Source organism: Microtus pennsylvanicus, chromosome X, assembly GCF_037038515.1.
Source record: "Microtus pennsylvanicus isolate mMicPen1 chromosome X, mMicPen1.hap1, whole genome shotgun sequence".
Taxonomy (NCBI): Eukaryota; Metazoa; Chordata; class Mammalia; order Rodentia; family Cricetidae; genus Microtus; species Microtus pennsylvanicus.
Window position 1 is genome coordinate 113,211,747 of NC_134601.1, and position 14,819 is coordinate 113,226,565.

Genomic DNA, 14,819 nt, shown 5'->3' on the forward strand with positions numbered 1-14,819 from the left:
AAAGAGCACTCTTAAGCTCTTAAGTATGAGGCAACCACAGGACTGTTCCTGTGCAGCTATCCTGCTGCCAGAGCTCCTAATGCTCTTCAGTCACAGAAGAGAAGTATGGCTGCAAAACGCAGACTGGGACAACGATGAGTTAGCAATTTTAAGTCAGGCTTGCTCTAGACCACGGTTTCTGATGTTCATAAAGAGCAACCCAACCAAAAAATATTAACTTCAGAAAGAAATAAGAAAAAAAGGCCAACTGAAGTTAGATTAACAGCCATGTAGCACCAACACAGAAATAATAGCCAGACTCCTTGCATGCAAACACACGTTAAGGCAAGCCAGATGGAAATGTTTATGAAGTACTAGCCACAATGACTATTCCTTAAAATTTACAACATACCAAGTTATAACATAATGGAAATGTGCTGCTAATTTCCCTGCACTGCCATCCCATTTCCACTGCAACAGAAAACAGTTAAAGGGACAGACATTTCTAAGGACACATGGGCCAGTAATAGCTTCCCATAACATACCTACCCTAGATGGTGGGCAGATGCAGTTGTTTCGCTTTAAAAATCAGTCATATCAACCTGTGCTCTATAAGCCTGGTAAGTGAAGAGGAGCTTACAAAAATGTAATTTAGCATACAATTCTGAGCCTTCTTTGGTTTGGAAACAAAAATGCCAATAAAAAATTATATCCCCTCTTTCCTTGTAAGACCATTTTCTTCACAAAACTAGGAGTCTAGAGAGGGAGACAAGCCCAGGTCTAGCTTCACCCTCACAGCCTATGTTCACCTGGAGAGCAAACTCCAATCTTCCTTCTAATTTAACCCATGGGAGAATGTAATCAAGGTAGAGAAATAAAGCACAGTAGACTGGAATATGGCTCAGTGACTAAAGGTGCTTGCTGCCAAGTCACATGAACCTGATTTGATACCTAGAAGCCACATTGGAGGAAAACTAACTCCTCCCGGCTGTCCTCTGACCTCCATACGCACACTGAGGCTCAGGCACCATGGTACAATGCCTTGGGACAGGAACCATGGTGCCAGTGCACATGCATGTACACATACACATAAACCAAACTAAAAATGTAAAATTGGTTTAATTTTTGTTTTTAAATTGTATTGAGATTATAATTATGCAATTTCCCTCTTTCTTCTCCCTAAGCCTTCCCATGAATACTTCCCCTGCCCCATTGCTCTTTCAAATTCATGACCTCTTATTTATTGTTACATACAGACACACACTCCTAAAGAAATACGACATGCTTGGTCTGTATGATGTTACTTGTATACAGATTTTCAGGGCTGATCATTTGGTATTGGATAACCAATACCAAACACTATTTCTCCTGCTCTCAGGATTCCTTAGTTGTGTATAGGTCTTTGTGTAGAGTTAAGGCCTCTGAGCTTTTTTCCCATCCACATAAGCATATCTATGCATGTCATCCTTAAAATTGTTTAAATTTTTGCAAAGCACAGAGGGGCTGGAGAGATAGCTCAGTGGGTTAAGAGCCCCTGCTGCTGTTCCAGAAGTCTTGGAGTTTGGTTCCCAGCAACCATGTGGCAACTATAGCAGTCTGTATTTCCAGGTCCAGAGGATCCAGTGCCCTCATCTGGTTTCCGGAAGCACTGTAAACATATGATGCACAGATATAAAATGAAGGCAAAACAACCATATGCATAAAGCAAAAGTAAATGAGACTTTAAAAAAAGCATAGGGATGGAGCCTTTGCTAAGGCCTGTCTTTTATTTTGGGGAAAGATAAATACTGTTAGTTGTTATGAGTTATTAGTGATTCTCAACCTTCCTAATGCTGTGACCCTTTAATATAGTTTCTGTTGTGGTACCTCCCAACAATAAAATTTTTTCATTGCTACTTCATAGCTGCAATTTTGCTACTGTTATGAGTCATAATGTAAATATTCACTATGCAATCCCTGTGTAAGGGTGATTCGACCACCAAAGGAGTTGCAACAGGTTGAGAACCACTAACTTAGGGAGTAAAAGACGTTTGCCGCCAAGCTTGACAAATTGAGTGGCATGCCTGGAACTCACGCGGTGGAAGGAGAGAGCAGACCCCTCCTCTGACCTGTGACATTATACATGTTCTGACACAAAACGCCAGCGCCACATAAAACAGAGAAGTGAAATGGGTTTGGGAGTCTACCTGCTTCAGTCCTGGACCTACCACTTACTACCTGGTTTACCTTAGGAAAGCTGTTAAACTGTGTGCCTTGCTCACCTGGCTCTACTTCTTGGCTGGCTTACTGGCAGTGGTGAGAACAGATGTGCCTTGTTACCCTTAGAGAGGGAAGCTGCTCACTGTTTGCTATCGTGTAAAGTAGACTTTGTAGATGCCCTTTATGGAATTAAGGAAATTAGGCTCAGTTCTCTTTTCCTTTATCTTAAAGAGGTGTTAGATTTTCTATTACTCTTTCTGTCCTAATTTAGAATAATGTGAAGTTTTTCTTTGGCCTATTAATATACTGGGTAAGTTTTTTCCTGATAGTTTTTTTAAACGATTGAAACATTCTTGTATACCAAGATGAAGCTATCACTTGGTCATTTATGTAATTATTCTTCTAAACTGTTGAATCCTATTCGCAAAGGATTTGTCCGCCAGCTTGCTATAGACTTTGTGTCTATGCTGTCTGGTTTTGGACTATCTTTGTCGGGTTTTGGTATTCCAATATCTCTGACTTCATAAAATTGAGGCCTCCTCTCCTCTGCTGTCTTCTTCCATTACAGCAAAATGGAGGTAATTTTTCTTTGAATGTTTGTTAGAATTATTTAGGAGTTCTTTGGAGTCCTTTTTAAAATTACAGTACTTATCTACATGTTTGTGTGAGACAGAGAGTGCAAGCACCTGTGGAGATCAGAAGACAAGGTGTGGGAATTGTTTCTCTCCTCTACAACTTAGGTTGTCAGGCTTGGTGGTGCGAGTCTTCACCTGCTGAGGTATCTCATCTACAGTGTCTTTAGAATTTACACAATTAAAATTAAGGTGGTTTTTTTTCAGTTGTAAGGTTGTTAAGCTATTCCCCATTTCATATTGAACAAATTGTAGCATTCTGTGCTGTTGGAATTGGCCCATTTCTTTTGGAAGGTGTCAAGTGTTTCTGGGTCAGATTATTTGTAGTATTCTCCTAGCCTTCTGGTGCCTATGGGGTCTGCAATGGTAGCCCATTTTGCTGATATTTTGTTTTTTTCCTACTATTGGCATGACTTCTCTTTTTTCCTTTGCCAGCCTTGCTGGTTTGTTATTTCCCTAATTTATTTTTTTTAATGAGACAGTTTTTCCTTGATGTCCTCCCAGCTTGTTTTTTTTCTTAAAGTGGGAACAAAGATTGGTGATTTAAAACTTTAAAATGGAAACTGTTCTCCCTAAATATTCTCTATCATGGGATGGTTTTCACTAGTTGCCAGTGTTATTTCCAAATACTCCATCAAGAGCAGGCATCTTAGATAGACGATTGACAGTTTTCTCTAGCAGTTAATTAAGAAGTTGGTGACTTTTTTTCTTTGTTTTGTTTTTCGAGACAGGGTTTCTCTGTGGTTTTGGAGCCTGTCCTGGAACTAGCTCTTGTAGACCAGGCTGGTCTCAAACTCACAGAGATCCGCCTGCCTCTGCCTCCCGAGTGCTGGGATTAAAGGCGTGCGCCACCACCGCCCGGCTAGAAGTTGGTGACTTAACTGCAGGAAATAGTGCTTGTGTTATTTGAGGCTTAACTTCTAAGAAGCCACTTCGAAAATTTGGATTGTCAAATTAGAGCTAAATGTCCTTGTTGATTAAGACTTTAGAGCTAGAGAAGACCTTAGACCCAAGGGTCAGCAAATTAAAGTCCTTGGGCCAAATCCTGCTCAGAAGCCCTGGTCTAATCTGACCCTCCAGCTAAGCATTTTTAAAGAGTTGTAAATAACAGGTAAAGGCACTTTGAGAATCTGGGACTTGGAGCCTGACTGGCCTGCAGCACCTGATTACTATGTGGACCTTTCCAGAAAGTTTTCCTATTCCTCTGCCTTTTGATCACAGAAAGCCAGTGAGGTTGATTGCCCGCTTCTGAGTCATCTGGAAACATTTGGAAGTACAGGTTCCCAGGCCCCTCACATGGCTCTTTTCCCATCTGGAATTTGTCACAGCACATGGCTCTGTTCATGCTTGGATTGTTTGTCTTCTCTCTCTCTCTCCCATTCTACCATGGCATTTCTCTCACCATCTAGGCTCTGAGTAAGATATTCAGAGGTCCATTTTGAAGGGCCTCACACAAATATGAAATTGATAGTGCTGTAGAGGAGGCTTCTTTTTGTTGTTTGTTTTGTTGTTGTTGTTTGTTTTGTTTCTTTCAAGACAGGGTTTCTCTGGCTGTCCTGGAACTAGCTCTTGCAAACCAGGCTGGCCTTGAACTCACTGCCTCAGGGATTAAGGGCCACCACTACCCAGCAAGGAAGTTTGTTAGGAATAGTTCCCAAAAACATGATTTTTACAACCACAAAGTACATAATGTTTTAACTGTTTAATCTCTTTGAACATTACTTCATTGTTGACTCACAGTTGGGCACATATGAGACAAAAATCTATGAAACAGCAATATTAGGGACCTTACTTGTAAGGAATTCTGTCCACTTAGAGTTAGTGGGTAAAGAAAGGTCTTAGAAAGGATTTCTAGAAGTGTGAATCCCATTTTCTTCCTCTTGTGCTACGGAACCCACAGAACCCAGGACCTTTGTGCATGCTGTGGAAGTCCTATGACCCTGAGTTATGTCTCCAACAATTTGCGGGGGGTGGGGGGTGGGGGTGCGTTTTATTTTAAGACAAGGTTGATTACCTCATCCTCCTAAGAAGCCAGGATTATAGGCATGCACCACCAGGCCTGGCCAATCCCACTTTTTTCTGGATGAAGCTAAAGGAAATTATTACCACTCTCCTATCTCGGGGCCAGTCTGAGACGTGCCCCAATGCTCTGGGAAGTGGTGGCTGGGGACCTTTTATACCTCACAAACATACCAATGTTGCCACTATAAAGGGAAGGGGTGGCTATTTAACTTTGGTCAGATGTTTTCTTTTAATGTTCTCTTCTGCTTTGGTTCTCTTCATAGCTGTAGCCTGAGTTTACTCTTTTCCCCTTCTGAATGCATGCTGCTTAAGCTGATGTATCACAGGATGACTTGTGATGCCTGACTGAGTCCTAGGGATGTCAGGTGGCTTCGTTATTCAGTGTCTAAGTCAGTGGTTCTCAACCTGTGAGTTACAACCTCTTTGAGGTCGCATGTTAGATACTCTGTATTATCAGATATTCACATTATAATTCACAAAGTAGCAAAACTACAGTTATGAAGTAGCAATAAAAATATTATGATTGGGGTCACCACAACATGAGGAACTGTATTAAAGGGCCACAGAATTAGGAAGGTTGAGAACCACTGTTCTAGAAGTTCTAGATTAGACTGGTCTATGTAGGGAGTTCCAGAATAGCCAGGACCACACAGAGAAGAGCTATATCAAAATAAGAAAGGAAGGAAGGAAGGAAGGAAGGAAGGAAGGAAGGAAGGAAGGAAGGAAGGAAGGAAGGAAGGAAGGAAGGAAGGCTGACTCTATAAATGACTACTTCAGCAGTTTCTTTTTCTGCAGTCTCCTGAAGCCAGATTCTTAATTCAAAGAAAAACAAAGCATGTTGGGTTTTTTGCATTTGCTTTGTGTGTATGCCCACTTGTAGATGTCAAACAACAACTTGACGGAGTTGGCTCTCTCCTCTATCATGTGGGTTCCAGGGATTGTACCAGCTGAGTCACCTTGTCAGCCAGTTATTTTTTGTTAAATCTTACCAAATTTTTATACCTCATACCAAAAGGACTTAAGCTGATGGCAAGTTCTTTCTTCTAACACCAAAGTCACCTGCTCCAAACTAGACAAACTAGAAATATCTGATATTTGTACAGGAAGGCCTAGGGTACTTCATTGCCAACACTTCCAAACAGAACTGAGGCACTAGGCCTCAGTGTGATACTTTGAGCTTCGACATTAAGCACCACTATAAAACATTCCTCTTTATAAAATGTACTTTCCCAGAGAGTGATCCAAGGCATTGGTCCTAAAAATAATCTTTTTTCAAAGTTTTTTTTATCATTTCAGAAACCTTCTACATTCAATTCTATGTTCTACGCCAACAGAAAAATCTGGAAGGCCCTTGGGCATGCATATCACTTAGCCTTGTTTCAACACTATGATCTGTACTCCTGGAAAAAGAGAATTCAGTATTAAATAAAGCAGCAACATAGACATTGCTCAGGATTCTTACTAAGTAAATTTCCATTCTTGGGTAAAAATAATCATGTCATACCAACACTTTAACCAATAACATGGGACAGGGGCTTTAAATAAGACCTGGGTTCAAATCATAAGCCATCTTATTATTTCCACCTCTCTTGCCAGAACTCTCCAAATCTGAGTAAGCTAATTTGTACCACTTTATACCTATCTATCTGAGCATCGTTATTGGCTGGCACAGTTTCAAAGTATTCGGCCCTAAATACTGTAATTAGTGTTAAGTATTTTATATCTCATTTGACACTCTCCCAAGCATTTTATTGATTATCCCACCCAACAACACAATGTGTGTGATTTTGGTCTTATTAATGCCTTTATGGAGAAGGAATTAAGATGCATTTGTTAAACTATCCAGTTAAATCAGCTCAGGGAAGCAAGAAAAGCTATTGGTTCCTCCTAGCTCCTTTTAGTTTGGGGCTTAAAAACATCAATGCATTTGATTACTGGTATTGCCACTTCCTCAATGGTTTCTCCAAGAACACAGATGACACTACCGATTTAATGAAACCCAGGCTCATCACACCGTAAGGCAGCAGAGCTGTTTTTCCTGAGGTCTGGAAAAGTGCCTAGTTGTTAAAGAGTTTAAAAGAGCATTTGTGCATGGTTTACATACTTGGCTTGCAGATTCAATTGAGGAGGTTTCTTCACTTTTCAAAAGAACCAAGCTTGTAATTAAACTACCATGAAATGGTTGGTTGGAGCTGCAGGGCTCACCAGCAGGTTTGGGTTACAATTGTAGTGAGATGGTGGATTAAACAACCAGAATAATTATTGACTCTAAAAGTAAACTCACAAATAGCCATACTGGGGAAATTTTTAAATACACAACCATAAGACAATTTTTTAATGTCTTGCTATGCAGCCCAGTCTTGACATGAACTTGTGATCATCCTACCTCAGTATCCACACTGTCTACAGATCACAGGTAAATACTACAATACCCTCACAAACGTCCAGTAGTTTAATAAATGAATCCTTAGCTACAAGGGTTAGTGGAGATAGGTTATGGAGTTGCAATTAAATTAAAGAGTGGCAACTCTAATCTTTAAGATACCAAATCCAAAACCGGAGAGCACCAAGGATCAAAGCTATTAAAGGCCTCAGGGCTGTTAGTCTCAACTCTTTAAAGAAGGGGTTGCCAATTCAAATACAGCCAATTTAATTGTATGCAGGAGAGATGAGAAGATTCCAAACTGGTAATTCCTCCAACAGAAAAACCAAACTGGCTTTCTTTTCTCAAAACAAACAAAACAAATTGCCTACCAGTTATTCAACTGGAAACTCCTCTCTTTAATGGCTCACATAGGGTCAGTGGACTTGAAAAAGTGCCTCTCCTCTACTGGGAGGGAAGGAGGCGGCTGTCAGCGCCTTGGTTATAATGTTTTTAACAGCCACTGTCCCTCCCAAAGCATTTAAAACAAGAGAGAAGCATTCAGTGAAAGCTAGGAAAGACTACTTAATATAAAGTACAAATTAATTTTACCATATGCTTCCTCCAGCAGCTTAAGGAAATTGAGATAATGTAGAAAGTACTCTATATAGAAACACTATGGTTTATACATTTTTCATTATTTTTTTATTTTTATACAATAAATTTTGATCAAATTTTTAATAGTAGGCTCACAAAACAAATCTCCCAGCAATGGAAGATTATTTTGCCTGGAGTCATCTGGAGAATGATCAGTGCTACTAAGAATCTTCTACAAATCCAGAGGAAGAGAGGTTCATAAAAAAGAAAGAAAATAAATAAAACTCACAACAAAGTAAACCAAACAGGCAAGCCAAAGGAAAGGCAGACTCTAACTGGGGCCCTCTTCCAAGCAGTCCATAAAACATTTCAAACACAATTCACTTATGGTAAAACTTACTCCAAGTAAAATAAAGTTGTGGGGCAATCCCAGTGCTCTCACTCCAGACTACATTCTATTCTTGGCATCCAGAGAAGCCCAAGGACCAGTAAATCCAACCCAAGAGGCCTTCGGATTTGAATGTGGCAAAATACGCATCTTCTCCCCAACTACTCACTCTTATCCATTATCACCAATAAAATCTTTTTTTTTTTGGTTTTCTGAGACAGGGTTTCTCTGTGTAACCCTGGCTGTCCTGTAACTCACTCTGTAGACCAGGCTGGCCTCAAACTCATAGGGATCCACTTGCCTCTGCCTCCCAAGTGCTGGAATTAAAGGCACATGCCTAGCCCAAAATCATATTTTTAAATTATATTTTTATGTCACATATTCTAACTAAAACTAGTGATTTTGTTCTGCAGTGGTCTGAAATTCTACATTTTTACCAGTCCTGTTGCTCATGTTGGGCCTAGCTGGTGATCACATCTTTAATCTCAGCACTCAGGAGGCAGAAGCAGGAAGATCTCTGTTGATTTGAGGCCAGTCTGATCTACATAGCAAGTTCCAAAACAGCCAGGACTACATAGGGAAATCCTGTATCCAAAAACCAAAAAGAAAGAGGGGTGGGTGGGGAGAAGCATGTTACTTTGGGAAGGGATGCTTTAATTCAATAAAGGAAAGGTGTACCTGGCTCACATAAGCATTTATCACACAACTAACATTTACCCACTATCTACAATGTACCATTTGTATCATCTACAATGATTCACAACATAGATCACTTTAGAAATCGGCTTCCTGAATATATCCAGCCCAAGAAAAGACAAAAAGAACCATAGTTAACCTAAGTTTTCAGAGCTGACTGGCTGGCAAGATACTGCTCCAACAAGCATGGAGAGGATATAATGCCTCGCTCAGCTCTCCAAAGCCAGCATCCTGACTAGGGGCTGGGACTAGAACAAAAAGAGTTGTGTCCTCCACCAGTCCCAGGGTGCCCAACTACACCATGGGACCAATTTACTCTTGTTAGCTTTGAGCTGAAAAAAGAGAATCTCATGTTTCCTGGAATCAACAGTCTTCAGAGTCCAACACTTTACTTACAGGATGACCCAAGATGAGCTTTGTTGAGCTGGAGAGATGGATCAGCGGTTAAAAGTACTGGCTGCTCTTCCAGAGGACCCAGGTTCAATTCCCAGCACCCACATGGCAGTTCACAACTGTCTGTACATCCAGTTCCAGGGAACCTGACACCCTCACTCAGACACACAGGCAGATGAGAAACCAATGCACATAAAATGAAAATACACCTTAAATAAATAAAACGACCATTTGTTTTAGTGGAAACAACCTTCTGGGTTACTTCATCAGCCGGTGCGCTAAGGACTACCATCAGACTTAAGTGGTTGGGTGGGTTGGAATTACCAGCTCGCATTGGTAACCAGGTTAGACTGGAACGGAAACAGTAACAGTGCGAAGTAGTTCAAGTTTAACTCCACTGAAATTACATCATAAAACTGCTCCCTTAGGAAGGATTACTGACAAATGGGAGGGGGGAGTACATGCACCCAAGCTCTACAACCATTTGACTCACCCTTGAGTCACATCCAATACTTAAACGCCAGGAGTAATGCCTTTGACTCATTCTCAACAATTAAATGTTGACCTCACACATAGATCTCTCACCAAGCACCCCTTGATTGAAAAGAAAAGGAATTTAGAAATCCTTATGATGTAGTCAAATCACCCCATTTTCCAAATGTGAATGTGGATAGCAAGGCCATGCCTTAAGCTTTATTTAGTGATGGATCGTTTTAAGAATTCCAGATCTTACATACCTATATACAGCTGAATATAGTTGGCCTTTTCTTTTCCTAAAAGGCTCATCACCATATTGTCAAAACTTTCTTTGCTATCATTAGGTTTTTGAGGTGGACTCTCTCTCCAGCCCAGGTTGGCCTTGAACTCTTGGTTTTTTGTTCTTTTTTTTTTTTTTTTTGGTTTTTTTGAGACAGGGTTTCTCTGTGGCTTTAGAGCCTGTCCTGGAACTAGCTCTGTAGACCAGGCTGACCTCGAACTCAGAGATCCGCCAGCCTCTGCCTTCAGAGTGCTGGGATTAAAGGCGTGCGCCGTCACCGGGCTGGCCTTGAACTCTTGCTTCACCACAAGGAGGAGACACGGCCTGCCCAATCCTTTCTTGTTTATTTGTTGTTTTGAGAAAGGATCTAACCAAGCTGGAAGGGATTTAGAGACCTTAAGACCCACCCACCTGAGGGCTGAGATTAAAAGTCTGCCAATGTGCCTGGCTCAAGTTTTCTTAGTTTTAATTAACAAAGTGCAAGTTAAAACATTAACAACTGATGTTTGACATTTCCCTCTTATGCGCCTTTCACCGAGCTTTACAGGTGTGCCCTTGTCCTTCATGCTCAACACTGAAACTAAGCAGAAGAGGGTTCTATTGTCTCTGGAAGGGCTAGAATTTCTTTGACCTCATGCTGAGCACACTGTCCCTCCAGAAAGTCCATGAAGGATTAAGTGTTCCCCTGGGGATTACACGAGGGGACACATCCCCCAAATTCACCCCTTCCCAGTTGGGGGAGGCCTTTGCTCCGCTCACCAGGCTCTTCACTTTTCTCACCACCCAATTCACCGGGTGCTAGAATTCCCATTCGCCAGTCAGCCCTGAAAGCGGCCAAGGTAACTAACTCTCAGGAAAGCCTTTGTGATCTTACACTCCCTTCCAGCCCCACCACCCAAGTAGTATCTTACCTGTGACGCTTTCCCAGTCGCCTCCCTTCCCGCCAGCCTCCCCTAAGAAAAGTGGCAAGTGAGCGCTGCTACTTTTGTTTCAGCTCAGTTCTGACCACCCAAGCACAGCGACCTACCTACCAAGCCTATAGGTCACAGGTACACAGTAAAAGCCCTGTGCCGGGTGCACTCTTCCTTCCTTTCCTCTTCCGCCCCTCCGGGAAAGATGAGGCTCAAAAATGGTAAGAGAGAAACCCACAGAACAAAACCAATTAGAAAAGGCAGACTAAAAGCCAGACTTTGCTCCAACTGCCCAGATTTAATTTTTTTGTCTTTAAATTATTAATCTTGTGCTCTCTGAGATATTTTAGGATTGAAGGAAAAAGTACCAAGTGAGCGCTCAGAAGTTCAGAAAGCAACAAAGTCGATGTTAAAAATCCGAACAGAAAGGGTGTTCCATTAATCGAGAAAGCAGAGAAAAAGCAAGGTCTGAGCAGCACACTGCATGTGGGATGATCTGGGAAGTGCACATGCTAGTCGGCAGCAGTCGTTTAAAGGCCCCATCATTCCCGCCCCCTGCTCCCAGGCTGGATTCTCTCAAAGAAAAGAAGCCCGCACTGCATCCCTACCCTCCAAATTCCAGTCAGCGATAGATTCTCCCAGCCTTTTCTGGGAAGACCAGGCTCGGGTTTCTGAGCCTCGCGGATTATAAGTGATGGTGGTGGCTATAATTCCCGCGCCCAAATCTCATCCTTCCCCCACCCCCAAGAATAATAATCGTTTCCTTTCTCTGTCCTCCGGGTCCCTTTTCGGAGGTTCGGTGTCCTACACAGTGGACTAAGAACCTTGCGTGCGCTAAGTGGCCCTGGTCCTCCTCCAGCCCTGGCTGCCCTCAAGGGGAAACCCCCACCCCACCCCCAAGAGGGAAATTCAGCAGCCTGCCAGCACAGGAAAAGGTGGCGTGGGCAGCAGTCCCGCGCCGCGCACACCCCCCGCCCAGGCCTGCCTCGCGGGTCGTGCCTCTAACCGGCCACAGCGCCCGGCACCCGCCCCCACCGGGGATCCGCCGCGCCCCACAGCCTGAAAGGGATTTACCCTCCAGCGGGGCGTGGAGGGCAGCGAGCCCGCGTGGACCTACAATCCAGGCCCGGAAGGGCGGTGCGGCTGGCACACGTCGCCGCAGCTCGCCCCCAGGCCCCGCAGTGCGGCCACCAGCGAGCTCGGCGAGGACCGAGCACCGAGCACAGCGGGGAGCGGAGCGGCGCGGCGCGGCCTCCGCCGATGCACGAGGGCCAGCAGCGGCGTGCTCAGCGCTGCAGCCGGGGGAGACGCAGGCGCCGCGCGGCCGCCCGCATTGTTCAGTCCGCGGCGCGCGCCCCAGAGCCTGGCCGTGGCCTCAGCACCGCAGGCGCGGAGGGGACGATCGCGCGGCCGCCACCGCCGCTGCCGCTGCCGCCACCGAGGCGCCGGTGCAGGTGGCGAGCGGCGTCCTCACCTTTGGCGCCGAGCGTGAAGTCGAGCGTGCTGTGCCTTGCTGCTGCCATAGTGCGGCGAGGCCCTGTGCCATGCCTGGGGAGGCGACCGCGGGAGACTGAGGGACCGCGCGGCGTGTCAGGCTGCGGGCCGGCGGGGAGTGCGCTGCGCCGGGGGAGGCCAGGAGTAGGAGGTGGGCGGGGCGGCGGGGAGCGACCCGGGGCGCAGGGGCGGGGCCGACCCGCCTCCTAGAGGAGGAAGCGAAGCACGGACGCCTCCAGCCCCGAACTTGGAGAGCTGGGTGTGAGGCCTCGCTAATGGTGGAAATGCGGGCGCCGGCTCCCTGGCGTGCGTCACCAATGGCCGCGCCCTGCGCTAAAGCTCTGGCCAGGCTCTCCCGCCATTCGCCATCCGTTAGGAGGTCACCTCAGGTTTAAACGGCTCAGCGCGACTTCCGGGGGGCCTCCCTATACACTTCCCTATATGCCTACCCCTCCTCCCCAAGCCAAGGCCCCAGTTACTTCCTGACCATGTGAAAAAAAATTAAATAAAATGCCAGGATCTACCCCTGTAGTCTCTAAAAGTACAGCCTGCCTTTTCTTAAAATGCACGTGGAACCCAATGGGATTATTAATTACATTTCTATTGGTAAGGGGCAAGTATTTGAGAACAGAATAGAATGTTCAGGGACATTCAAGTGACATTTTCATGCAAAATTGGAAAACAAAAGAGTCAAGGACTAAGGCTGAGCTGAGAAGTTGTGGACTTGAGAGTTTCTCCCACAGGACTTCCCCCTCCACGGTGCCTCTGTTCTCAATGGCCCTCCAGCCTCGGCCTCATTTTCGACCATTAGTATTCACCAAAAAGGAACAAAAGAGAACTAAAGTGCCTGTGGACTAAAACCATCTTTTATTGCAGGAGCAAAATCCCTGGGCAAAAGACTCCATCATTGTGTGGGGTTCCTCTCCTGATTAGTGAATTCTCCAACTCCTCCGCAACAGCACAAAAAAAAAAAATACATAGTAAGTTTAGTTTTCCCTTACGCAGTTTTAGAGGTGTGTTTCCTTTTGGTTGGTTGATTTAATGTTTGTTTGTTTGTTTTAATGAGCCCTTCACTATCCTGCAAGAACCTAGCGCTGAATTCAGAACAGTTATTCTGCCTTTTTTCTAATTGGTTTTGTTCTGTGGGTTTCTCTCTTACCATTTTTGAACCTCATCTTTCCCGGAGGGGCGGAAGAGGAAAGGAAGGAAGAGTGCACCCGGCACAGGGCTTTTACTGTGTACCTGTGACCTATAGGCTTGGTAGGTAGGTCGTTGTGCTTGGGTGGTCAGAACTGAGCTGAAACAAAAGTAGCAGCGCTCACTTGCCACTTTTCTTAGGGGAGGGCTGGCGGGAAGGGAGGCGACTGGGAAAGCGTCCATAGCTAAGATGCTACTTGGGGTGGTGCCCTTTTTGGTGTGTTCCTATTTTGTTCCTATCAATAGCCACCTGTTTGTTGCCTCCTTCTCTGGAAACCAGGTCCTCAGTTTTGTGACTTCTTCTGCTCTCTGGTCCTTCGGCCTCCCTTTCTTCTGGAGTCAAGTCACTGGAACACAGTTGTCCTGTGTGTGACAAGGACAGCAGAAGTTCATGTGCGGGCCACACCCTTCATAACCTGCTCAGCAGGGGGGTAAGCCACCTACCTGCACTTAGCTTCACTATTCGCCAGCCCCTGCTTGGATGTCTACAGAATTTTTGAACAGAATGGTTGAGGTCGAGTGAAAAGGATGTATGTAGCTGGTCCTGCTCAGCAGATTGTGGAGGGCCGTGCAGATGGCCATGGGCTGCCGACTGAAACAGTCCTCCCCCAGAAACTGTATTTCACCTTGCAAAATGTGAACTAAGCAGAGATGAGGAACTTTAAGGTGCTTTGCCATTAATGATGGCAAAAGAGAGCCATGAAGAAAAGTGGAGTTTAACAAAAATGCCTCGGGAAGAAGATAAAATATCAGCAATAAATGGGTCTTGATATAGGATCAATGTTGTTGAGAAGATGTTGGCAGTTTACTACAAAGGTCTTCCAAAATCTACACAATCCAGCAAGACTACAACTTTTCTTTTTGGAGGGGGGGGGTTGGTTTTTTGAGACAGGATTTCTCTGAAGCTTTTGGAACCTGTCCTGGAACTAGCTCTTATAGACCAGGCTGGCCTCGAACTCACAGAGATCTGCCGGCCTCTGCCTCCCGAGTGCTGGGATTAAAGGCGTGTGCCACCACCACCTGGCCATTCCTAGCAAGACTATTAAAGACAGGACATGGAAGCCAGGTAAGTAGTGGTAGCACCTGCCTTTAATCTCAGCACTCGGGAGGAAGAGGCAGGTGGATCTCTGTGAGTTTGAGGCCAGCCTGGTCTACAGAGAGAGTTCCAGGACAGCTAGGACTACACAGAGAA

At 44.7% G+C, this 14,819-nt stretch overlaps 1 protein-coding gene across 1 annotated transcript in view; it reads right to left on the minus strand.

The window, feature by feature from the left end:
* Sms (spermine synthase) overlaps window positions 1-12,571 on the minus strand; it is a 50,198-nt gene extending 37,627 nt beyond the window's left edge. Inside the window, exon 1 of the mRNA XM_075957501.1 lies at window positions 12,411-12,571. Within this exon, the coding sequence (XP_075813616.1) occupies window positions 12,411-12,459 (49 nt within the window). The 5' untranslated portion in view covers window positions 12,460-12,571. The remainder of the gene's footprint in view (window positions 1-12,410) is intronic.
* Window positions 12,572-14,819: the final 2,248 nt, after the last annotated feature.